At 47.2% G+C, this 25,942-nt stretch overlaps 1 protein-coding gene across 1 annotated transcript in view; it reads left to right on the top strand.

Annotated features, from left to right (window-relative positions):
* The first annotated feature begins 2,745 nt into the window (after positions 1–2,745).
* Parp1 (poly(ADP-ribose) polymerase 1) overlaps positions 2,746–25,942 on the top strand; it is a 36,947-nt gene continuing 13,750 nt past the window's right edge. The window contains exons 1-12 of the mRNA XM_008822372.3: positions 2,746–3,004; positions 7,687–7,852; positions 12,837–12,952; positions 14,575–14,789; positions 16,620–16,719; positions 18,911–19,027; positions 19,655–19,831; positions 21,631–21,778; positions 24,008–24,148; positions 24,828–25,067; positions 25,241–25,309; positions 25,556–25,688. Coding sequence (XP_008820594.1) covers positions 2,885–3,004; positions 7,687–7,852; positions 12,837–12,952; positions 14,575–14,789; positions 16,620–16,719; positions 18,911–19,027; positions 19,655–19,831; positions 21,631–21,778; positions 24,008–24,148; positions 24,828–25,067; positions 25,241–25,309; positions 25,556–25,688 — 1,742 coding nt within the window. The 5' untranslated portion in view covers positions 2,746–2,884. The remainder of the gene's footprint in view (positions 3,005–7,686; positions 7,853–12,836; positions 12,953–14,574; positions 14,790–16,619; positions 16,720–18,910; positions 19,028–19,654; positions 19,832–21,630; positions 21,779–24,007; positions 24,149–24,827; positions 25,068–25,240; positions 25,310–25,555; positions 25,689–25,942) is intronic.

Here is a 25,942-nt window from a genome sequence, read left to right on the forward strand (position 1 = left end):
GCACAGTGTCCCCACCTAAGGCTCAGGGACCTTAGGTGGCAGAAAGATTGTAAGAGCCAGGGAGGAGGTGCATGAGCATATAGAAACAGAGTCCTACAAACTTCTGGGAACCTACTCATACGATTCTATGGCAATGGTTTCAGCATACACAAGTCCCATGCAAACTCAGGCAGACAAAAACCCAGCATATATAACTTGGAAAATGAACAGCAGACCACAATCTTATCTGAAGAAATTGGCAACTAATTGCTTCTAGGTGAAAAAGAGCTGATCTTCCTAAAACAGGGGACTCTGGATAGGTTGACTAAACCTCGGTGGATGGACCTGTACTAAGGAACGTCTGGGGACATTGACTTGACACAGTAGGCCTTAACAGGGGTGACAGAGTATATGGGTTTCAGTAGGGGAGGGGGTATGGGAAGGTGCCGTAGGGATGGGGGTATAAAGATGATTAAGAGTGTTTGAGATGTTCTGTATGAAATACACAAAAATTCAATAAAAACAAATTTTTAAAAACTGTAGTGTTGCCAGGTGTGGTGGCGCACGCCTTTAATCTCAGCACTTGGGAGGCAGAGGCAGGCGGATCTCTGTGAGTTCAAGGCCAGCCTGGTCTACATAGTGAGTTCCAGAACAGCTGGGGCTACAGGGAGACCCTGTCTCAAAAAGACAAAAAAAAAAAAAAATTGTAGTGTCTTTTTTTTGGGGGGGGGTCTTTAGCAGAAATTATCGAATAATTCTTTAGACAGCCCTATTCAGTAGCCATCAACATTGTCTGGTACCCTAGGGGGATTGTAACGGGCATGGACATTTAAAGTGGGTTCTTGTTGGCATGAAGTACATTAGCTATGGATGAACAGTGGTTCATTCATCTTCAGCTCTCTCTGTAGAATCTTGCACAGTACAAATTAAATATTTATGCCTTTCACTGAATAGCTCTTGGTAATGGGAAAAATTGCAGCAGTTTTGTGGACATTCTGAATAATTCTAAGTAAATACAATTACCCATGAGTTTTAAAAAACCCACTACAACATTATAATAAGGAGCAAACAAAATAAAGTTTATGAAGGTCATTAGTAAAATATTATACCGAAAGTATACAAGTGGGAAGTAACATTAGTTAAACAGCTTGGACTGTGTAGAAGGAGAGCCAAGAGTGGGATTCAGCCACTCTTTCTATGAATACTTTGAGTGCTCAGCACTGTTCCAGGCACTGAGGACACTGCCATGAGCAAAACAGATAAAACCCTGTCCTTGTTGATCGTACCATCTGGAGGGGGGCTGACAATAAACAGATACAGATGCATTAAACAAATTGATAGGATGGTTTAAGTGCAAAGAAGAATATAATGTAGGGCAAGAAGGTAAAGGCCATCCAGAGGCTAGGCATCTCAGCTGGGGCACACATGTGCATGACTCCACAAGGAAGCATAGGAGAAGCTGGATGAAGTGGGGGTATAGGCTGCATTTTGGCTATGTTGACGAATGTTCAGAACAGTAATAGCTGATGCAAAGGCCATAAAACAGCAGTTCTATATGGTTGAGGTAGTAAGACCCATTGGAAGAAGTGAGCACTTGAGTGAGAAATGTGGCCAAGGACCAGAACTGAATGAGGGAAGAGACCTAGACCCTACTGTACATGTGGAAAGAAATATTTGAAACATTTTATACATACCAGTGATGCAGTGTGAGATATAAAACAACCTCATGTGCTTTTGAGAGAGAAAAGACAGGAGAGGGCAGGCTGGAAGGAAGGTGACTGTGAAAGATATGGTAACTCTGGTGGTGGAGGTGCTGGGCACTGGTGAGAAGACATTAGAACCAGGAAGTCAGAATTGGGCGGGGGACCAGATATGCATCAAAAGAGGGTGGAAATCAGGTTGATGCCAAGGTGTTGGCCTGAATAATTTGCAGAATGATGGCCATTACTTAAAATGGTGAACACCAGAGGAGATATGGGCATAACTGGAGAAGTATATACCAAGCCACCCATAGAGAAATATTGACTAGGCAGCCAGATAGTGCCGGCCCTCCTTAGGGTTCTAGGGAAAGAATTCTTAACTATGCGTATACATCCAAGACCCATGACAGTCCTATGAGACCCACCAAGTCCTTCCCAGAATAAATATCATGTAGGAAACTACCTTAATGCAATGGTAGCTCAGAAGTTAAGCGCACTGGTTGCTCTTGCAGAGGTCCCTGGTTCAGTACCCAGCACCTATATGGCAGCCAACAACCTTCTCCATAGTGTAAATGTGCCACGTTTTCATTATCCATTCATTGGTTGAGGGACATTTTGGTTGTTAGCATTTCCTAGCTATTGTAAAAGAACAGCAACCAAGCACGGTTGAGCAAGTGTCTCTGTAATAAACTACTGAGTCCTGTTCCAGGGGATCCGATGCCCTCTTCTGCCCTCCCCTGACCTCCGTCCGCATTTACACACATGTGGTGCACTTACATACATGCAGGCAAAACACTCAAACACATAATATAAATGTAAGGATATAAATAATTTTTTAAAAGAGTGGATGGAAGTAGTTGCGAAATCAAGGAAACTTTTCTGGGCCAAACCTACAAAACACCTTTCGGTAGACGCTTTCGAAAGCCATCCTCAGAGGGTCCTCCGAGCTCCAGCAGCCGCTAGACCAGCGGGCGCAGCCGCGGTGGCCCGGAACTAGGACGCTGGGAAAGCGGGTCCCCAAGCTGCAGGCCCCGCCCCGTGAACAGAAGGTCCCGCCCCTCGAGCGTGGGTCTGGGGGCGTTCCCGCCGCCAGGCATCAGCAATCTATCCAGAGCCGAGGTGGCGCCGCACGCTTGCGGGAAACCGACACGTTAGCGGAGCAGCCCGCGAGACGTCTTGGCTGCAGTTGCTGCGCCCGCTGGACGATGGCGGAGGCCTCGGACAAGCTCTACCGAGTGGAGTACGCCAAGAGCGGGCGAGCCTCTTGCAAGAAATGCAGCGACAGCATCCCCAAGGACTCGCTCCGCATGGCCATCATGGTGCAGGTGCGGCGGCCCGGGGCGGCGGGCGCGGCCGGGCGGCGGGGTGGACTCAGGGCCCGCCGGGCTTCGCCGGGACCCGGAGAGACGCGCGGGAACTGCCGGCCCGGAGCCCCCGAGGCCTGGGGCACCGCTTCCCGGACTCAGGCCTACCGGGCCGACCCCTTCCGGGAGATCCCTCTGACCCTGCAGGAAAAGCCCGGGAAATAGAGCGTCTAAAGCCAAGGCCTACCCTGGCCTGTATATTTTTGGCCAGCATTGATTCAAGGAGACCGGCACACAAGGGCTTTTTGTTGTTTTTTTCCTTCAGCCTGTTTTTGGTTATCCTTTCGAAACCCGCTCACTCTCGTGTTTTTATTTTCGAAACAGGTCTCTTTGTAGTCCCAGCTGGTCTGGAACTCGCTATGTATACCAGGCTGACCTCCAACTCAGAGACCCTCCTGCCTCTGCCTGCCGGGTGCTAGAATTAAAGGCATGCGCTACCACGCCCGACTTTGTTTTTTTATTTCAATTATGCAAGACACTACAGTTTTTGTGCAGGGTGTTCGGCTTGGGCCTAATTTCTAGTTGAAAATAACATTCCCGAGGTCCCTGGGCCTCTGCTTTTGCATCTATCTGGTCTTACTCAAGAGTGGCTGCAGGGAAGTTCTTATCTAGGCATTCTGGTAGACTGGGGATCTCTCAGTGTTTCCCGAGGCTTCTGAGATGGCCAGGGAGGAGTTGGGATGCCCTGTTGAGATGGTGGACCAAAAGATCCCTACCAGTCACAGGGGTTCGACCTCCTGGGCTCTCCTTTCCGGTTTTGCTAATGTTTATCTTTTGAATTGTGGTGCTCACCTCCCCTGTTCCTATGTCTCCATACACTACCAAGCTCGGGGCTAATGGTCAAGGTTTCCCCGGTTGTCCAGCTGCTCTAATGTGTTTTCAGGAATGGCCTGATAGCCCTGGAAAGGTTCCCAGTACTTAAAGGGAGAAAGTAGAAAGATGTTCAGTGGGTACCCAGGACCAGCTGCACTTCTGTTAGCTCATTTCACTTTATGGCAGGAATCGAAGCTGTCATCTTGATGTCCTCCAGGACTGCGTAGCTCAGCACCTGGCACAGTTCTTTTTCATTCTGTACGCATTAGGTGGCGGTTAGGTTCCAGGTCAGTGTCTGTAATGATCACTGGTGACAAAAATCCCAAGCTAAACGCATCTTTTTGTTGATTTCATTCCTGATTGGAGTAATTAATTAAATCTAGAGGTTAGTGAGGATAGGTAAATGGTTTTGTGTTCTTGCTTTGAGACTGGGTCTCCCTGTAGCTCTGCCTCTTTCTATGTGCTGGGATCAAAGGCATGCACCACCACACCCAGCCTTAAGTAAACATTTTTTATAGACAGAATTAACCCTTCAGAGCTTGCTGATTGATTAATGATAGGAGATTGTACTAAGTGGATGGGCTGTGAGTCCAGCCAAGTGTGGGCGTCCCAGCGAAGTGTGGGTGCTTGATTGAGTCATTATTCACTGAAGTGGGGCAGGAAGATGGAAATAGTGGGGAGGGCCTATGATTTGAAGAACAGTGAAAGCTTTGTTTCCAACCAAGGTCTTTGCACTTTACCCTGAATATTTACCCTGAATATTGGGTCAGCGTTCCACTACTAGTGTAGCGGTTCTTCACCTGGGGTCTGTGAGGTAGTGGATAGAACTCAAGGCTCCCCGAGTTTAGATGAGAGAAAACTTGTATCCACATCCTCATCAACCTTAAGATTAAATCCATTGTTATCCAGCAGAAAATCAAAGGTCTCAGCACTATCTGTGATTTTTGTCAATCTTCATATGGCTTTGCAGCTGCAAATTTTTCCACATAACTTTTACTCTCATCACTATTACAAAATTAGAGTAGCTATTAAAGAGAATGTTAGTAAAGCTTATTAGTTACTAGTAAAGACAAGGTCTTACGTAGCCCAGGCTGACCTCAAATTCCTGGCCTCTTACTCCTGGAGTGTTGGAATTATAGACCTGCCCCATCACACCCAGCCTTTCTAATGTTTTTCTAGTTTTATAGTTATTTTAATATTATCAGTTTTCTTTTTTTGGTCTTTTGGAGACAGGGTCTTCTTGTAGCCTGAGCTGGCCTGGAACTCACTTTGTCGACCAGGCTGGCCTCTTTCTCACAGAGATCCCTCTGCCTCTGTCTCCTACCATGCCCAGCCCTCAAGTATTTTATTAGGTATTTTAGGATGTTGCTGTTAGGGAGGAAAGACTTATCTGTGGTCCTCACTGCCAGGCAGTGGACTGTGATCTAACTCTAGTGTGGAAGTAAGACACACGGCACACCCCTGCTTGTCCAGAAAAGGCCGAGGCAGACCCAGATAATTTAGCATTCTGGGCCCTCCTCCGGGTTTACTTGATGGTGAAAGGAGCTCTTTATTATTCAAAGTAAGGGTGGCTTGGAAGTTGGTCCTATAGGCTGGGCCTGAAAGAAGTCTTTCTTCTGGTAGTTGAATTTAAATACCTTCTTTTACATTTGTATGGGAGGATTGTTCTTTGAGCAGCTGAGAACCAGAAACTACTGCCTTGGTCTTCTGGGTGAGACTTAGAGGGAGGTGCTGGGCCCTTTTGGCGGTGGGGAGGCAGACCTGTGATCCTGGGAGGATTTGGGCACTCCCTGCTCCTAGGCAAGTGATCCTGCTCTTTGGGCAGTGGGTGGAGTGCATGGCCCACCTAACCCGGAAGGAAATGGGGAACTGTTCTGAACTGTTCGGTTGCTTGGGGGCTGGGGGTTGCTTGGGGCTGGGGGCGGCCCTTGGTCCATGATTAGGGCTTTATGTTTGGTGGGTCCACATAATCTCCTTGCCTATTTTATACCACCCAGGTAGAGACTAGCATCTTCTGACCTTGGTTACTTCACTAGTCACTCTCCATCCCACCTCAAGAGTTTTTCTGAGGAGGATGGCATCCTCTGAGCTGCACCAGCTGCCTGGTGTGAGTCCCATGGAGTGTTTGAGCCAGAGTCTGAATCCTCTCAGAAATGCCTCTTGTTGTCTGGCTTAGAGGCCATCTTTTCTGCAGATTCCTCCGTTTCTCCCTTTCTTCCAGAAAGATTTGGAGCATGCAGTAAACACATTGCCCCCTGGGGTTCAAACTGGGGGAAATTCTGGCTCAATGTAATATACCCCTGAGGGAAGCCATGTGAGAGGCCTTGAGGCATAGGTCTGAGCTGAGAGCTTTGCAGACTCTGGAAAAGGTGGTAGTACTCTCAGGTGGTCTAGGTAGGTCTCAGTCACCTAGTCAAGCCTCAGCCTTGTATTTTAGTACACGTGGCTAATTGGAACACCTAGCTAGTCACTGCTTTTCCGTTTATTTCCCGTGTCCCCACAGCTTCCTCCTGCAGGTTCAGAATGGTGTTTTCAGTGCTGCTTTAATATTTTTATTGCATTGGCCTTTACTTCTGTGTCCTGTAAAGGGCCCACCTTTCCTCTGGTCAGCGTAATTTGTATAGTTTTAAGTAGCTCTTCCACAGTCAGGATGGTGGCCAACCCTGGTGTCAGATAGGAATCTGTTCAGGCTGCCTCCGTTACTGCCTGTGTGACCCCTCTCATCTATGAGATGGGGTTACCAGTTCCCACCTAGAGGGAGGCAGGCAGGCTATGGGGTGCACAGCATGGCTTGTGAAGAAGAGCCTCTAAAACAGACATTGCTGGGCCCAGAGCAGAATGTGGCCCTATCTCAGGGAAAGGCCCACTGCACAGCCCTTCCTGGAGAAGAAAACACCTGAAGTAGGGTGGTGCCCACAAGGGAACAAGTGCTTTCTACACAGCCAGTGGCCAGCCTAGCTGCAGGCCTCTAGGCCTGCTACCTGGGCTGTTTTTCATGCCCTCACAGAAGCTGGTCATCCATTCTCTTCACATCTGTGTGTCTGCTGCTAACCTGACACTTTTTCCTGACACATTTTTCTCTGCCTTGCTCATTATCTGGGTCTTGTTCCTCATTATTTTTAACTGCAGAGGCACTTAGAGCCATTTCTGGGCCACCCAGAACCTTGAGCTCAGGAGCTCATGCTGCTCTTCCAGTAGATTCATTGGGCCCTGGACACTGAATAGGTAGGCGTTTTGTGTGTATCTCAAAGCTGTGAAGCAAGTCATAGAGTATAACCGAAAGCCTGGGTGGGGCTAGCCCTAGGAAGACACCGCTGATGAATGTTCTGTGTCTTGAGACAGTAGATTCGAGAATAGCCAGCCACAATTTCTGGCTTTCAAAGGAAATTTTTTGAAAAGAAAGGTGAGGCAGCTGGAAAGATGGCTCAGGGGGTTAAGAGCACTGGCTGCGCTTGCAGAGGACCTGAGTTCGATTCCCAGCACCCATGTGGTAGCTAACAACCAACAGTAACTTCAGTTTGAGCGGCTCCAACACCCTTTTCTGGCCTCCCCTGGTACTGCAAGACATGAGTGCACTTACATATGTGCAGGCAAAACACTCATGAACATAAAATAAATATTAATAATAAATTTTTAAAAAAGAAAGGGGAGAAACAGGATACTGTTTCCCCTCTACCTGCAACTCATTATGTGAGAGAACCACTGGGCAGCCCAGCCTCCTATTGCAGGGAGGAGCAGGTTCCCATTTTTGCCAGGGCTGAGGGAAGGGCGGCTGGTGGCCTCCATGAAGGTTACAGCCCCCTCACTTCTGCTTGCTTCCTGTCTTGCAGTCACCCATGTTTGACGGGAAGGTACCACACTGGTACCACTTCTCCTGCTTCTGGAAGGTGGGCCACTCCATCCGGCAGCCTGACATTGAAGTAGATGGGTTCTCTGAGCTGCGGTGGGACGACCAGCAGAAGGTCAAGAAGACTGCGGAGGCTGGAGGAGTGGCAGGTATGGATAGCCATGGGACATGAGTGTTGAGTCCTGTCTCTCTGTCTTACATGTGGCTGGTTCAGCAATCATTGGGCTGCATTGTCTATAGGGTGATATTTGGTGTTTTATTTTTCCAGACGCTGGAAATGTGGCCTTTAAATTTGCAGAATTCTCATTTTTAATAGACTTTTATTAACATTTTTATTATTTGTGTGTGTATATATATATATGTGTGTATATATGTATATATATATATATATATATAGTGTGTGTGTGTGTGTGCAGATGAGCATGTGCCATGGCACATGTGTTGAAGTCAGAAGACAGCTTTGTGGCATTGGTTCTCTCCTCCACCCTTACATGGGTTGTGGGAATCAAAGTCCAGTCCATCAGGCTTACACATCAAATGCCTTTAGCAACTCAGCCATCTTGCCAGCCTGGTTTAGTTTCTTAGAGCAGTTTTAGGGTCACAGCAAAACAACTATAAAACTACCATGCTCCCGTAGGCCCTGCTCTCCAGCACCAGTGCCTGTACAGTGCATTTACAGCAGTTAAAACTGCATTAACCCATAGTTTGACTCTACTCTTTGTTGTACATTCTGTGGGCCTGGACAGATGTGTAATGTACCCACTACTGTACTGTCAGATGCAGATCACTGACTTTCAAGTCCTCTGTGCGCCTTCCTCCTCAGAAAACACTGGAAACCACACATCTTTTTTTACTTTCTATGAATTCTTTTTGTCTTCTCTCCATCATGTTAAGGGCAGGGAGAGGGGATAGAAAAATGTCACAGGAAGGAAAGTGTAGTTATTCCTTCATACCCACGATGTATTCAGAGGCTTGATTTCAGGAGTCTTGCCTCAAATACCAAAATCTGAATCTGGGGGTACTCTTACATAACATGGAGTATTTGTATATAGCCTATACATGTGACCCCCCCCCCCCATATCCCACATACTGGAGCTTGATTCTAGGGCCCCATTCATGCAAGGCAAGCAGGCACTCTACCACTGGGCTACATTCCCAACTTTTTTATTTTGAGATAGGATCTAAGTTACTCTGGCCTTGAACTTGTGACCCTTCTGCCTTAGTCTCCAAAGTGTGAACCCATGTTAAAGGTGGAAGAAGAAAACTAACTTCACATAAGTTGTCCTTAGACCTCCACACACATGCCATGGCACAACTGCACACACAGATTAATTAAAAATAAGTTTCTTTATGATGTATTATTAGTAAATATTTGGCTTTATTGTGTGTGTGTGTGTGTGAGAGAGAGAGAGAGAGAGAGAGAGAGAGAGAGAGAGAGAGAGTAGGTGTGCCTGTGCCATCGCACACATGTGGGTGTGATTTGTAAGGAAAATGCATGGGTGTATGTGCATCCTAGGCTACATGAGACCTTGTGTGAGAGAGAGAGAGAGAGAGAGAGAGAGAGAGAGACTAAATTTCTGAAATGCAAGGGAGTAGTAGAAAGGGTTGTCCTGACATACATCATCTCTATGTGCAGTCTTTTTTTGAAATTTTTTTTTCCATAAGTGAGTTGTTGTGATTTGAATGTAAAATGTCCTCTCCAGGTTCATGTGCTTCAACATGAGCTCTGGGGCATGAGCTTGAGGTTATATCTGGGCCCTACTTCCTGTCCCCTCTCTGCTTCCTGGTCTGTAGAGTGTGAAACTCCTGCCAACTCTTGCTTCTCCCCCATGATTTGAGGTCTTCACCCTCAAACCATGAGCCAGAATAAATCCTTCCTTCTTGAAATAGTGAGAAAAAAAAAAAAAATACAGTAGTTTTGTGAGGCTTATCTTCTACATGTCTGGGAAAAACCATCTTTGTTGCATTATCACCCCTGGCTTCTGTGTCTAAGATCAGTGTGCTATTGTGAGATCTATTTCTGGACTCTTGTACTCTTTTGTTGATCTATGTCTCTGTCCTTCAGCCAGCCCAACCCAGCCTTGTCCTGACCACTGTGCTGTGAGCCTCTGGTTGGGTCTTGCAGTCAGTCCTATGGTATGGTGTTGGTTGTTCCGGGACTGTTCCTGCTATAGGAAGTTCAGAGTCAATTCATCAGTGTCCACAAGCTCACCACTGGGTATCTTTAAGTTATGTGAAGTAAATGTTCATTGTGAGACTCCGTTTTCACTTTCTGTCCTACTGTGATACAGTTTACCATCTTCTCCACCAAGGCTGGTGCTGTTTGGCCCCTCTTGCTTCTGGCTTGCTGAAAGCCGAGAGGTCACTAATGCTGTTCAGAATTATGAGGTGTGAATTTGCCAAGAATGGCCCTGTACTGGTTAATTTTCTGCTGTTGTGATTAAGATACCTTGACCAAGGCAACTTAAAGAAGGAACAGTTTATTTGAGCTTACAGTTTCAGGGGTAAGGATCCATAATGGCAGAAGGAGGTGTTCAGAGCAGGCCTCACAGCTTCAAGCAAGCATAGGAAGCAGAGAGAGACAGGAAATCCCACAAGGCTTACAAATTCTCTAAGCCCAAGCCAGTGGCATGCTTCCTCCAGCATGGTCACACCTCCTAAAGGTTCCTTGACCCTCCCCAAACAGCACCACAGACTGGGGACCAAGTGTTTAAGTACTTGAAGCCTGTGGGGGATATTCTCATTCAAACTACCACAGGCCCCAAGGGAATTTAAGTTCTTGCAGAGAAGATGGCTATGGCAAAAATTCTTCTCATCTGTGATCTTTTCTCATTGGTTTAAGATAATGGAAATTGTAGGTTTAAGGGCCTTGATCTATTTAATTGTAATTTAAGTATAACAAATTTAATTTTGTGACATGAGATGCATAGTAATCCGACTTTGCGTATGTCTATTTTGTGAAGCTATCATAAAGTTCATACATGCATATAATGCATTCTGATGACTCTCCCACCCCTCTCTCCTTCTCACCCCTATCAGCCCTTCCTCTCTCTATCCAGTTAGTGCCTTTCCCAGATTTAGGACTTTCGGTTTGGTTTTGTGACCCTTTTAGTTTAACCAGAGCCATCGGGGTGACCATTCATTGGAACTATATAGACAACGCCCTGTCTCTCCTGTTAGTTGAGAGGAAGACATGAAGGTTTTTCCTACCTGGGTTCCTTTGGTTGTGTTAGCTAACCATGCAGTGTAACTCTTGACCTTTCATATACTCTTTTGGCCTTTGTAGAGCCTTTGTAATTCCTTATAAATTTAATAGGCTAAGGGACCCAGGGAATGACTCGGTGTGTAAATGCATGCCAAACAACTGTGAGAACCGGAGTTTAAATCCCTAGCACCCAGCCTGGCATCCTGCCTGGTGTGGCTGCAGGGGCAGGGTGATGAAACAGGCAGATCTCTGGGAGTTCGCTGGCCAGCCAATCAATGAGCTCCAGATTCAGTGAGAAGCCCTGGATCAAACAAGACACCAATGTGTCTAGCTTCCACATACACCTGTCTGTGCACATACACACATGCACCCACATGAACTCATACACCCGTATACACCACACATTCATACACATAATTTAGTAGTAAGTTTTTCATCTTCTCCAAAAAGCCTTCTAGGAATTTGATTGGCATTACTTTGAATCTGTGAACTAAATCTCAGATAGTTGATCTCCTAACAAATTGATCCTTCCAAACTCTGAACATGATGTGTTTCTCCATTTATTTAGGTCATTTTTAATTTTAACAATGAAAAATTTTCATTGTACAGATCTTTCCTTCTTTTAAGTTTCTGTGACATATTTTATGTACTTAAATAGCTGTGTGCTTTGATTTGTTTTTCTAGTGTTTATTTCTAACATGTAGAAATGACTTATATTTGCATGTTGGCCTTGTTTCTTAAAAATTTGCAAAAATTTACTTACTAGTAGATTTTATAGATTCCTGGGGTATCCTCTGAAGGTTGTTGTGTTTTGTACAGAGAGAGATGGCTTTACTTGTATTTTTCTAAACTTACATCTTTTTATTCTCTTCCTTCCCTTAGTGTATTGGAATCTCTTCTGCAGTATTGTGTAGAAGAACTAAGGAACAGCTTTGTCTGGTTCCCCTGTTCTCAGAGAGAACAACCATGGAGCTTACTTTGATCATATATATTTATTTATTCGTGTATGTGTGTTTGTTTGTACATATGTGCCAGGGGGTACTTGTGGAGGGCAGAGGACAACTTTTGGGGGTTGATTTTTCTCTTTCCACCAAGTGGGTCTTGGGGACCGAATTCAAGTTGTCTGGCTTGGCACCAAGCATCCTTATCTGCTGAGCCATCTCAACAGGCTAAAACTTACTTTTATATTAAAAAATAATCTAGCTTTTGTCTATTTCCCAAACCTTTGCATGATTCCTTTTTCCCTGCTCTCGTAACACCTTTGCCATGTGTTCGGTTCTTTTTTTTATTAAAATATTTATTATTTTAATTTTATGTGTACGGGTATATTGCCTGCATGTATGTACGTGCACCCGTGTCATGCAGTGCCTGTGGAGGACAGAAGAGGGCATTGGATCCCCCTGGAACTGGAGTTATGAACGGTTTTTCACCACCATTGGGTGCTGGGAATTGAATATGGGTTCCCTGCAAGAGCAGCCAGTGCTCCTAACCACTGAGCCATCTCTCCAGCCCCGTGTTTTGTTCTTAATATGCTTGTGTTTGATCTATATCGATAGCTACTCCTCTCAATTTAACACAACTTTGTAAAGCCATAATACAAGAGAGAAGTCTGAGTTAAAATTTAGCATGATTCTAACCTTTGTGGTAAATAATTACTTCCAAAATGGGGAAGATGGGGCAGTCTGAGGAAAAGAGAGATACAAAGTTGGATCCCAGCTTGTTTGAGAAGAGTTGCTTTATTAAAAGAAAAGCAGCTCTGTTAAGTAATCACAGTTGTTACCAGTAGAGATGACATAGACTGGTTATGATCACCCGAAACACAGTATCCTTGTGGAAGGATCTGGGAGAAGGAAGACAGGCGATGGGGCATTTGGAGTCTGCATCATAAGGCTGCTGAGTTGAGCATTGACATGTGCTTGTTTCTTTAGGCAAAGGCCAGGATGGAATTGGAGGCAAGGCAGAAAAGACACTGGGCGACTTTGCAGCAGAGTATGCCAAATCCAACAGAAGCACATGCAAGGGCTGTATGGAGAAGATAGAAAAGGTGAGCACTTGGCTCCGGTGTCCTGACTTTGTGAGGTGCTTGCTGTAGGTGGGTGCCTTTGAGTATCTCAGGAGGAAAGAAGAAATGGGTTTTAGGTGTTGCAGTGGTGATTAAAGATAAAACAGTGGAGATCCTCACTGAGACTGGAATCCAAGTAGGCCTGGTTCTTTCTTCCTGTGTAGCTGCCTCTACTCCTAGAGGACATGGAAGAAAAAGCTTAGAAGGCCTCAGCACAGGTCTCCCCTAAGTTGGCAGGCATATACTCACTGATTCATGAAAGGCATTGGTTGAGGGTTTCTGCTCTTCAAAGTATTGTAAAGTGTCAGTTAACTTTCTTCTCACAGTTTCAGGGGTTTCGGTCCATGGTTCTTTGGCCCTGTTGCTTTGGGCCTATGGCTGATTCATACATGGCAAGAAGTGTAGTAAAAGAGGTTTATTTATTTCATGATAGCTGAGAAGGAAAAAGAAAGGAAGACCAGTATCTTATTCCCCCATCTGACTTCTGCTAGGCCCCACTTCCTAAGGTTCCACCACCTCCCGCAAGCACCAGAGTCTGGTGGTGCATGGGCCTTTGAGGGACATTCAAGATCTTTTAGCAGACATGAAACTGGGAAAAATGGAATTGCTGGGTGTCCTCCACCTCCTGCCATTAAAAATTAGAGACAGGCTGGAGAGATGGCTCAGTGGTTAAGAGCACTGACTGCTCTTTCTTGCAGAGGACCCAGGTTCAATTCCCAGCACCCATAAGCAGCTAACAACCATCCATAATTCAAGTTCCAGGGGTTCCAACACCCTCTTATGGCCTCTGGGCATTGCATGACACAGATGCACTTAACATACATGCAGGCAAAACACTCATACACATAAAATAAAAATAATTTAAATAAAAATTGGAGGCAGAAGTCAAGCATGGTGACACACACCTTTAGTCCCAGCACTTGAGAGACAAAGATAGGTAGGTGTATATCTCTGAGATCGAGGCCAGCCTCACCATATATCAAGTTCCAGGTCATCGGGCTACAGGGAGACCCTGTCTCAAAAAAACTGAAGATTCTCTTGCTTCAAGGGGAATACCAGCCTGCTCTGTGCTCCTGGGTGTTACTTGGACTGAGGTGGTATTTTTATATATAGCCAGCAGCTCTGTGAACTGAGTTCTTTGGGTCTTCTTCACCTCACAGATGGGAAACTTCAGGAATGTCAGGCCTCAGAATTATACTGCTGGCAGACTGGCAGGACTTGGCTCCCACCACTGCAACCTAGCCAGATCCTTAAGTGTAGAGATTACAGAGTCCACAGGAGGGCGAGGAGCAAGAAAGTCCCTGTTGGGGCAAGTTTCCACACTGGGGCAGAGTGGTGTGATAGCCTGGCTGTCCAGTGCACACATCAGCATCCTGACATACCCCTAGAGAAGTGTTACTACTCTGATGCTTGCCCATACAGGTGGGTACTTGAAATTTCCAGAATGAGGGGCCTGAGGGTACCCCACATTCCTTATGAGATAACCAGGATCTTCAAGTTGCTGGCTGTGCCTTGGCTTGGACTCAGGGTCCTGGGCTAGTCTCTTTCCTAGTTTCCATTCTGCCTTGTCACACCCTAAATGCCATATACGGGTTTTCCTACAGGGCCAGGTGCGCCTGTCCAAGAAGATGCTGGACCCAGAGAAGCCACAACTGGGCATGATTGACCGCTGGTACCATCCAAACTGCTTTGTCAAGAACCGGGAGGAGCTAGGCTTCCGGCCTGAGTATAATGCCAGCCAGTTTAAGGGCTTCAGCCTCCTCTCTGATGAAGACAAAGAAACTCTGAAGAAGCAGCTCCCAGGCATCAAGAGCGAAGGGTAGGTGGATGGCAGTCAGAAACTGTGGTTCTAGTTGAGGCCTAGAGAGCCTGCAGACTCCATTCCTCTGATGACTGTCAGAAAGCCAGCTGCAGGCTTGTAGGAGCAGAGGACAGGAAGGAAAAGATGGCAGGGAGGCTGGGACCTGCTCCTGCTGCACCAGACACTGATCCCCTTCCAGCTCCCATTCTTCAAGGCCAGGTAGATTCAGGCTATGTCTACTTTCTCATGCAGCCTTCCCAATATATAAAGACCAACCAAGTAGTTCCCTTGCCCAGATCAGTGGTCACGTTTTGCCACCCTGTCAAGACCCATATTTGTATTCCCTTAGCATCTCTGCAGTCATGTCAAGGAAGGGTTTCTGTGTCTGGGTCTCTGGGAGAATCATGGCCATTTGCAAATGGATGGACAGTGGGTAGGGCCTGGAGTCAGAACAGATGGGCCTACATGTGGTGTTAGGGTAAGAGGGACTGGCCACAACCCATGACTATCTTTTTTTTTTTCTTAATTTTATGTGTATGAGTGTTTTGCCTGCATGTATGTAAATGTACTTATATGCTTGTGGAGGCCAGAAGAGGGCCTTGTGGGTATTAGGAACCAAACTTGGGTCCTCTGCAAGAGTATTAAGTGCTTTTGACCACTAAGCCATCTCTCTAGCCCCTAATTTTTTGGGGGAGTGGGGGGTGGGGGTTCTTTTTGAGACAGGGTCTTCCTGTAGCCCCAGCTGTCCTGGAACTCGCTATGTAGACCAGGCTGGCCTTGAACTCACAGAGATCCACCTGTCTCTGCCTCCCAAGTGCTGGGACTACAGGCGTGCGGCACCATGCCCAGCTTTTACTATTATTTTCATGTGTGTGAGTGTTTTGCCTACATATATGTAAGTGTACCATGTGCGTACAATGTCCACAGAGGCCAGAAAAGGGCATTGGGTCCCTTGGGACTGGTGTTGCAGGTGGTTGTTAGCTGCCTTGTGGTGCCGGGAACCAAACCCAGGTCCACTAGAACAGCAACCAGTGCTCTTAACCATTGAGCAGTCTCTCCAGCCCTGCCACGACTGTCTTGAATTGAGTTCACGAGTACCTCTTCTCTGTCCTGTTGACCCTCTACTGCCCTGCTATGCCCCATTCTAGAATGATTTGTTATTAAGCATGTTAAGGATAGCACAGAAGTGACTGCTCCTTTGACAGTGGTTGTACCATTGTCACTAAGCAGCTTGATGCACTGTTCAGATCCTAACACACAAGCTGGAATGTACAAGAAAGCTATGAGACAGGCCAGTGGGTGAACATGTCCTTGGGCTGTTGTAGCACAGGACGTAGGGAGAGTGTCCAACACAACTGGTGTGCCAGGCCCTCTGCTTAGCACTGTCTGAGCTATTTCATCTGATTATCTATAGTCCTTCAAGGCAGATGATGCCCTTCCTTTAGCATATAGATAAGGAACGTGCCAGAGTTTGAGCTTGGGTCTACATGGTGGCCTGGGGAGCAGCCCTGTGTCTCATACCACAGGTTCAGTTCTCTCAGTTGTGTTTTGTCTGCCCACAATTCCTGGTCACTGTATTGTATGCCAAGAGACATGTGGGGTTTAACCTCAGGTATCACCTGAGCCCTGGGTCCTGTCTTAGTTGTTCTGAGGCCCCATTGAAGACCCCAGTCCCTCCTTGTTGGCAGAATATGTTCTGAAATGAGTAGTATCTCCTGCCTTCCTGCAGGTAACACCTGTACACAGTCCTGGGGCCGGGCGGGGGGAGGGGGTTCTTAATTGCATTAAGATATGTCACCTGGTCTGTCTCAAGGCTCTGGTTCTTACTGTGTCCTGCATCTCTTTCAGAAAGAGGAAAGGTGACGAGGTAGATGGAACAGATGAGGTGGCCAAGAAGAAGTCTAAAAAAGAAAAAGACAAGGACAGCAAGCTGGAAAAGGCCCTCAAGGTGATTTCTGAGCTTTTGTCCTTGCTGTCTTCCTTCTCATGAGGAAGAACGTTCAAGGTCATGTCCCCACTTACCAGGACCAGTGTAAATTTCCTATGCTGATAGCTGCTGTGAGCCACATAGCATTTCTCCCAGCTTGTTTTCATCTTATTTGGGTGAGGAGATGCATTAGGCCACAGATGACAGACCTGCAACCAGGACCAAACAAGACAGAATGCTCTTTAAGACCAGACTCAACTGGGGTGGCACAAAGTGGTGCTCCAGCCCAATGTAGGCATCATGGCCATCCTGTACCTGCAAGTTCCCTTGAAAACATTGGCATCCACAGAGGTCAAAGGTTTTTAGATAGATGCATTAGTGGCTTAAAGAGAGAGTTTTCCCCATTTTTAAAATGAAGGTCTCTTGTTTGGCAAAGGACTGGAAAGCATGCTGTAAAGGGGGAGAAATCTCCCTGTTAAAATCAGTGTCACTGATGAGAGAGACCTGTCCCTATTGGTTATATTTGTGTTAGTGCAAAGAAGCAGTTATTACTAAGAATATGCTGGGTGTTTGGACAGTCTGTAGAGAACAGCCTGCCTCTTAAGAACATGATACTCATGAAGCTGCCTGCTTGTATCATCAACTTTTGTTAGTGGTACAGTAATGAAAAACAATGTCTGATCTGGTTTCAGTTGCTTACTAAGAATTGCCAATTTGGGGCTGGAAAGCTGGCTCAGCAGTTAAGAGAGGACCCAGATTTGGTTGCCAGCACCCACAAGGTGACTAACAACCATCCTTAGCTCCAGTTCCAGGGGATGCAACATTCTGTTCTGGCCTCCATGGGCATTGAACAACACAGGTGCACTTACATGCATGCAGGTAAAAAACACACAAAATCCAAAGAAAATTTTTTTAGAGATCACCAATTTGGCGAACATCTGAGAGTATAAAGGATGCCGTCCCCTCGACCTGCAGTGCCATTTTGCACTTTCCCTTCAGTGGGAGTGCTGGTGTTCTCACCCCAGTGTTGCCAGCAGTGGAAAGCCAGCCAGAAGATGGAATTGCTCCCTTGACTCCCTCCTTTCCTCCCGCCTATTCCCTGGGTATAAAGGAGAAATAGGTCTGCTGCTTCCCTGTGCACCTTGTCCAACATCTCTGACATCCCACTGTGTGCTCTGCTACAGGGAGGAAGAAGGGGATGTTTTTACAGAGAGCCCTTCACCATGGAAACCCATGCAAAAAAAAATCCTCCCTCAATGTCAGTAGCAGCCTGTGAGGTATGGCAGAGCCAGCCATACTTCTGACAGGTATGTCAGGAGGATCTCCATCTGACAGGTGCAACCTGGTCTGTGATGGTCCTAATTTACCTGCTGTCCCAGGGAGGAAGGAGGCTTATTCTGGCCATAGCTCCAAGGTGAAGAAGCTAGTACCTTCCTTGGCAGATGGTTGTAAGAATAATTGAGATGGCATATAAAAGCATCAGCAAAGACAGGCACTTAGCAAAGGTTAAAATCTCATTTCCAGAAGTAACCACACACATTCCTGATTGAGCCTGAGTGTATAGTACACTCTAAGGAAACTGGTGTTGGGAATCATTTCTCCCTCTCCATACCACCTCCTTTAAGTGAATGTTGAGAATGTTGGGAGGGATAAATGTGGGCCTTAAACCCTGCCTAGAGCATCTAGTCTTTCTTAGGTGATTCTCGGTTTCTGAGGGGTTGGCACCAGGGCTGGTGGGGTCTGGGTTTCCATCTTCCCAACATTCCTAAGTGGCCCCTCTTTCCCACTTTGCAGAAGGTTCTCTGAGAGCACACCCCAGGTTTAGTTTGACATGCATACAAGTGTCCCTTGGGGTCATGCCCTGGCTAGAGGAGGACTTTTTCAGGCTGACTTTGGAAGAACAACCCACCTCCATCAAAGGTGTGCATGGGAGACTCACCAGCTGGGATTCTACTGCTCAGAGCTGATCGTGAACTGGTGAGATGGCTCAGTGGGTAAATACCCTTGCTGCCAAGTCTGATGACCTGAGTTTGATTCCCCAGAACCTACGTGGTGGAAGGAGAGAACTGTCTCAGGCAGGCTGTCCTCTGGCTGCTACACATGCACCATAGCATGTGTATACCCCCAACCCCCATTCAAATGCACACAACAGTAGTAAAAACATTTTTTTTAAAGAACTGATCTCAGCTGCAGGTGTCTGTCTCATCCTCAGGCCCAGAATGAGCTGATTTGGAACATCAAGGATGAGCTGAGGAAGGTGTGCTCCACCAACGACCTGAAAGAGCTGCTTATCTTCAACCAGCAACAAGTGCCATCTGGGGAGTCAGCGGTGAGCTGCCTTTGTGTTTGGGGCCATGAATACGAGGCCCACCGTGCGAACACTTGCTGGTGTTGCCTGTAAGGAGTCACAGCTCCATAGCTGTGTTACATGGCGGTCACTGTCATCATGGTCACCATCTCCTCGGTTCAGAAGGCATCCCTAGATGTTGCCACACGTCAGTCTGGTTTAGAACTTTGGTGAGGTCCCAAGGTGGGACAGGTATTTTTGCCTTTTGTGTTCATGCCACATTGGCCTGAAAGCTTTCTATTTTCTTTTGCCATATGCTCCCGGGCTGCCAAGTTCATCTCCTGCCACATGTTACAGTGCTGCCTGTAGAAGGAGCTACACCCCAACCCCTACCTCCTACCACCTACCCTGTAAAAGGGCACCTGCTTGGGCCAGTCCTTGTACAGTAGGGTGAATGCTCTGGGCCTCCCTTGCTTTCTAAGTTCCTGAGATATGGTACTTAAGGAACCCTTCACTTCTCCAGAAGTGCCAAGCCCAAGCTTCATTGTAAGCAGCGCCAGGCTGTGGGTAGAGCCCTGAGACAGTTTCTTCCCAGGCATAGAGCGTGTTCAAGTTCTTCCATCTACGTTGGTAGTTGTCCTTTCCTGAATCCCTGTACTCTGGCTTTAGATCTTGGACCGTGTTGCTGATGGCATGGCATTTGGGGCCCTCCTGCCCTGTGAGAAGTGCTCGGGCCAGCTGGTCTTCAAGGGTGATGCTTATTACTGTACTGGGGATGTCACTGCATGGACTAAGTGCATGGTCAAGACACAGACTCCCAACCGGAAGGAATGGGTGACCCCAAAGGTAAGGGTGTAGCATGCTGGGATCTATTGGCCAGGAAACATGATTCCACCTTCTAGGCTTGTCCACAGTCCAGGTCACAGGACTGCAGTCTATGTTCCTTACCCTTCTGTATTGCTGAGCCTTCCTCATAATCAATGCTAGATAGAATTGTTTCTCTTTTCCTCTGTTCACTGCCATAATTATACTCTCCCTCCCAATCTCCTTTGACCTGAGTAGCCACTCTACAACCCTCCTGACCTTAACATTTCCCCACCTTTAAAATCTTACTGTGATATCTTAACCAGTACAAGTTTTACAGCTCCCTCGGATGGGATTTGTCTTTTACTGGTTTTGGTGGTGAAAATTATAAGCAGGATTAGCCATTAGTTGCAGAGCATCTGCTTACATCTTTAAAGGGAATGTGCTTATCCTAAAACATCTGTAACATGTTTTCCAGTCTAGATGCTTGTAGATTGTGAGGTTCATAACTGTATTCCCCTGAGGTGATTGTCTCAGACTCAAGGTCAGCTCTGTAGTGTCCCTCAGAACCCTCTTGGCCTTTCCTGTGTGAGTCTTTCATTTACACTCCAGCAGTAGGAAACTTCCCTGGGCCACTCCAGACACTGTGTTACCAGATGCCTATGCCCAGGCTACTCTGCTGTTTTGACTCTTGGAAGACTTGTCAGGTCTCCACCTGCACATTCTCCCTCATACCTCTCCTTTTGGCACTTTGTGTGCTGCATTCAGTCCAGACAGCTGCTTTCTTGAGGGCGGAAGCCATCTTTTTAGCCTGCCTTTGCTGCATGATCAGTGTGTATTAGGAGGCATCTGACATTTCACCTACTGTTCATTGAACATGGGCACAACTGGGACTTGGGAGCATAAGGACTGTGCTCTTTGCCAGGGCTACATGTTTGTAGACATTTGTTAAGTGATCACCTTCCCTAGTACTGTAAGTTACTTGGGATGAAGAAAGAACTGTACCAATGGAAGACATCATAATGGACACTGAAGAGCTTGCTGCATCTGTGTTCTGTGTTCCTCTCTAAAAAAGGGAAGGAACTTGGCCTGGTTTCCTAATGAGTATCAAATCTGTCACTTGAGTGCAAGACTTAGGGGACTTTTTTTTTTTTTTCCTTAAAATTCATATGCGTGTAAGTGCACTGGTGCATGCAGTGCTCATGGATGCCAGAAGAGGGCATCAAATCTCCTGGAACTGGAGTTATTGATAGATGTTAACCATCTTGTGGGTACTGGGAACCAAACCCAGGTCCTGCAAGAGCAGCCAGTGCTCTTAACGTTCAAGTCTTAGAGTACTTGTAGTCATGAGTGGGCACCTTGTGGACACTGGAGAAGGTCCCAGGTCCACTGATCATTCCTTCAAGTTGCCAACTGCTTTTGGGGTTTGTTTTAAACATTTTTGCATCTGCATGTGTATGTGGGGAGGTACATGTGGAGGTCAGAGGACAACTTGGAACTTGGTTCTCTCTTTCTACCATATGGTTTCTGGGGATCGAACTCAGAGCTTCACGACTGGCAACATGAACCACCTCACCAGCTTGTTTTGCTTTCTCCTGAAGGAAAATATTTTTTCTCTTTAAAGCAGCTATAGTGCCTGGTCTGTAATTAGATATACTGGAAATAAGTACTATAAAAAACAATGACACTTGTCTTTCATCCTGGAAGCTTCCAGCACTTTTCTATTTTGTTGTAAGAATTTTAAGATTATTTAATTTGCATAAGTCAAATCCCCCTTAGTATGTTGTAAGTTTATTTCAAGAGAGTACTTGTTTTTTAAAACTAAAATTTATATTCTTTAGGAATTCCGAGAAATCTCTTACCTCAAGAAATTAAAGGTCAAAAAGCAGGATCGGATATTCCCCCCAGAAACCAGTGCCCCAGCGCCTGTGGCCCCCCCACTCTCTGCAGCCTCAGCACCCACAGTTATGAACTCCTCTGCCCCAGCAGGTATGACTCCAGGGAGGATTGTGGGCTAGGCTTAACCTTGGAGCCACCCAAGAAAGACCAGTTTGAGCGCTGAGCTTGATGGTATACACTATTGGGGAACCCTGCTGTTAAGATTGGCTCCTTTCTCAGCAGGGGCTCCCTGCCTGACTTAACTGGAAAGTGCTGCCAAGGATGCTTGGCCCCATTTAAAGCATGACCTTTGGCATAGTTACCTGGAGTAAAAACTACCCCCAGGTTTTTTTCTATATGGTAATTAGGCATTGCCTGGTAGGTAGATGATAGGAGCCTACTGCCACATGTAAATAAAGCATACTATGAGCACCTATCAGCTGAAGCATTGGCTACTGCCTCCACACTATATTTTCCCTAACCCCCACTGAATAAAAGGAGCTGTTTCACTGAATCTAGAGCTGTTTCACTGAGTCTGGAGCTGTTTGTATCACTGAACCTGCCTCCCTGGAAGGGCTTTTTTTCTGTCAGTGCTCACTGGCCGTCATGACCCCGTTCATCACTTCTGCTCCCTTTGTCCTCATGGACCGGTGGCCAATGACCCACGAGGAAAGGGAGAGATGCCACAGCTAGTGCCCCACTATATTTTCCCTACCCCCACTGAATAAACGGAGCTGTTTCACTGAGTCTGGAGCTGTTTGTATCACTGAACCTGCCTCCCCAGAAGGGCTTCTGTCAGTGCTCACTGGCTGTCCTGAGCCCGTTCGTCACTTCTGCTCCCTTTGCCCCCGTGGACCGGTGGCCAACGACCCACGAGGGAAGGGAGAGACCCCACAATACACCTTTAATCCCAGCACTTGGGAGGCAGAAGCAGATAGATTTCTGTGAGTTCGAACCAGCCAGGGCTACATAGTAAAACTGACTCAAAACAACAAAACCTCAGAAATGACCAGCTTGTCCCATCATGCCAAGGGTGTGATGAATGGGTATCCTGAGGTGTGTGTGCACTGCTCTGCTAGCCATGGGCCTTTCCTTCCCTCAGGCCCCCAACAATGGACATGACAGTAGGAGCAAGTGACGACTCCTTGGGATCCCAGAAGAGGGCTCCTTAGAGAGACCTGTGGACAGCCTTCCCTGGAGCATGTTCAGGACACACTGCCATTGTACCACAGAGCTCATTACCAGTCTCTAGGCCCACTGATTAGACATAGACATGGTCCAGGCCAACAGAAGCAGTGAGGCCTGTGTGCTTTGCTGGCAAAGAGAAACACTTCAGACATGTGTAGACTTTACCATGAAGGTGGAGGCCACAACCTAGTGGGGAGGACAAGGTTCTCCAACAGAACACAACCCCAACAGTGCTTTCCCACCCTTGGTGGTGACCAATGATCACCTGAAATCCTCCCTGCCACTTGAAACTCGGCTCTGCATGTACATGTGGTGACCAGTTGGGATCCATTTTCTGGTCCCTCCTTGACAGGTCCTTCCTCTGCTTTCTCCTTGCTTGTAGTTCACACCCAAATCAGTGGATTTGTTCTCATCAGTGGAGTTGATGTCCTTAGTGACTGTGTCCCAGAGAGGGCAGTCAAGACCTTCCCTACTTGGGAGGTGTGAAGCTATAGCCCCTGATGATTAGGCCCAGGGACTGCAACACAACTGATGACCAGTAGTCTGGCAGTCGTCAGTAGCGCTGCATTCCTGCCTGCAGCTCACAGAAGATGCCTGTCCATGCTGGCCCGTCAGTTAGTGCTAGGCACTTGGTGTCAGCTTGCTACCCTTTGCCTGGAACAGCTTGGTTCAGTTTGATCATAGTGACCAAATCTTCTAACAACTGTCACTATCAAGCCTAATTGCAGATAAGGAGTACAGTTTATTCTTACTCAGGTGGTAGGAGAAAGAGAGAGTTAACAGAAGGAATTGGGAGCTCGCGTGTCTTGTCCTCTTCCTTGTCCTTTCTAGCATTCTGGTCTCATCCCCAAATGCAGCTTTGCCCAGGGAGCAGTCCCAGGGTAGACCCCAGCCTGGATCATGCAGCTTGTGCCCTGCCTGGTCTTTGTGTTGAGGAACGTATATGGATTCTCAGGTTTGCTGTCCTGTCCTTTGCTCTCCTACTGGCCCTTAGCTTCTGTTTTCATAGGCTTTTCCCAAGGAGAAGAGGATGACGGAGGGTGTCAGGCCCATGGTTTGTCTGTAGGAGCCTGCTGTCCTGCTGCCCTTTTCCTTCTTTTCCTGGAAGTAGCCCAGTGGACCTAGCCTGACACTTCTATTCTCCTGTCCCAGATAAGCCACTGTCCAACATGAAGATCCTGACACTTGGTAAACTCTCCCAGAGCAAAGATGAAGTGAAGGCCACGGTTGAAAAGCTCGGGGGCAAGTTGACAGGATCGGCCAACAAAGCTTCCCTGTGCATCAGCACTAAAAGTGAGTTTAAGGTTGCTTCTCCTGCAGATGTGAGGGTTCGGTGAGGACGTGTGTGGCACCACGTTCAACTCTTATCACCATTGCATATTTTATGAAGGTAAAGCCAGAGTATTTGTACTATGTGTTGCCACTCTGCACTCTGTGCTCACGTTTGGTCCATATTCCCAGCCAAAGACCACAGCTACTTTTCTCATCACCACTTACTGTTCTGCAGGATGTCACTAGGTGCTCTGCCAAAACAAATGTTCACAGTCAAGAAGGTTTGAAACTACAGAGAAATGGGTTCCTTTGTAGTTAGGGTAGTGGTTGCTGTTTGGCAGTGCTGGTGATAGAGCCCAGGGCCTCACATTTGCTAGTCTGTGCCACTGAGTTATGCCCCTCTCCATGATAGGTCTATTGTACTGGTGACTGTTACAGATCTCTGGCGTCCATTTCAGTGACATGCCCCCTGATATCTCACTGAGGATTTGGAGGGGCAGCCACCCTTGGCTCTCAACCTGAGGGGGGTGACTAGTGCCCGTAGGACATGATTGTTGGGTTGAAGAAACTCTGAGTACCCAGTGTGGAAGGGAAGAAGACTTGCACGGGTGATTGAGTGTGAGCATGCCTAAGTAGCAACTGGAGATCAAGGGTTAGTTTTAAGTTTATGGTTTGGTTTACTCTTTTCTGTTTTCAACAGAGGAGGTAGAAAAGATGAATAAGAAGATGGAGGAAGTAAAAGCAGCCAATGTTCGTGTCGTGTGTGAGGACTTCCTCCAGGATGTACCTGCCTCCACTAAGAGCCTCCAGGAATTGCTCTCAGCCCACAATTTGTCCTCCTGGGGGGCCGAAGTGAAGGTAGAAACTGTTGAAGTAAAGGCCCCCAAAGGGAAGTCATCCGCACCCTCCAAGAAGAGCAAGGGCCCTGCCAAGGAGGAAGGTGAGACCAGCTGTCCCCAAGATAGTCTGTCTTTACCTCAGTGTTAAGTGGACACAGAGCAGCAGGCCCTTTGGATGCAAGAGGGTGTGTAGGTGCTGTGTTAGTGAACAGTGCCTCTTGAAGCTCTTCTGCCTTTGCTGTTTCATGTTTGTGTTTCTCTGTCCCCTTCCAAGGTGTCAACAAGTCTGAAAAGAGGATGAAATTAACTCTCAAGGGAGGAGCAGCTGTTGACCCTGACTCTGGTAAGTGAGCAGAATTGGAGCCAGGTACGCACCTGGATGGTTAGGCAGCGTCTGCAGTGGCAAAGGCAGCTGGGTGGGAGCGGGCACCCTTTGCTTGCCAGTCTCCACTCCTGGAAGCATGTGTCAGTGGGAGACCTTGGAAGGTGGTATGATAGGCAACTACTTAGGGACCCCTAGACCCACAGACCCCTCTGCCCAAACCCTAGCCCTTCCTGGGAGAAAGCTACAGCTTTGCCTCTGGGACAGGTCTGGAACACTCTGCACACGTCCTGGAGAAAGGTGGGAAGGTGTTTAGTGCCACACTTGGCCTGGTGGACATTGTCAAAGGGACCAACTCCTATTACAAACTGCAGCTTCTGGAAGATGACAAGGAGAGCAGGTGAGCTGGGGCCAGATTGCCACACTGGTTTAGTTGTGCTGCCTACCTGGCAAAGCCAGGCTACTGCAGGGCCTGGAATGGGGGACCTAATCCCAAAGAACCATGATGTCTAAGGTCTTCCTTAAAGAAGAACAGAGGAAGGCTGGGCGTGATGGTGCACGCCTTTAATCCCAACACTTGGGAGGCAGAGGCAGGTGGATCTCTGTGAGTTCAAGGACAGCTGGGGCTACAGGGAGACCCTGTCTCAAAAAGAC

Source organism: Nannospalax galili, unplaced genomic scaffold, assembly GCF_000622305.1.
Source record: "Nannospalax galili isolate Female #2095 unplaced genomic scaffold, S.galili_v1.0 scaffold1508, whole genome shotgun sequence".
NCBI lineage: Eukaryota > Metazoa > Chordata > Mammalia > Rodentia > Spalacidae > Nannospalax > Nannospalax galili.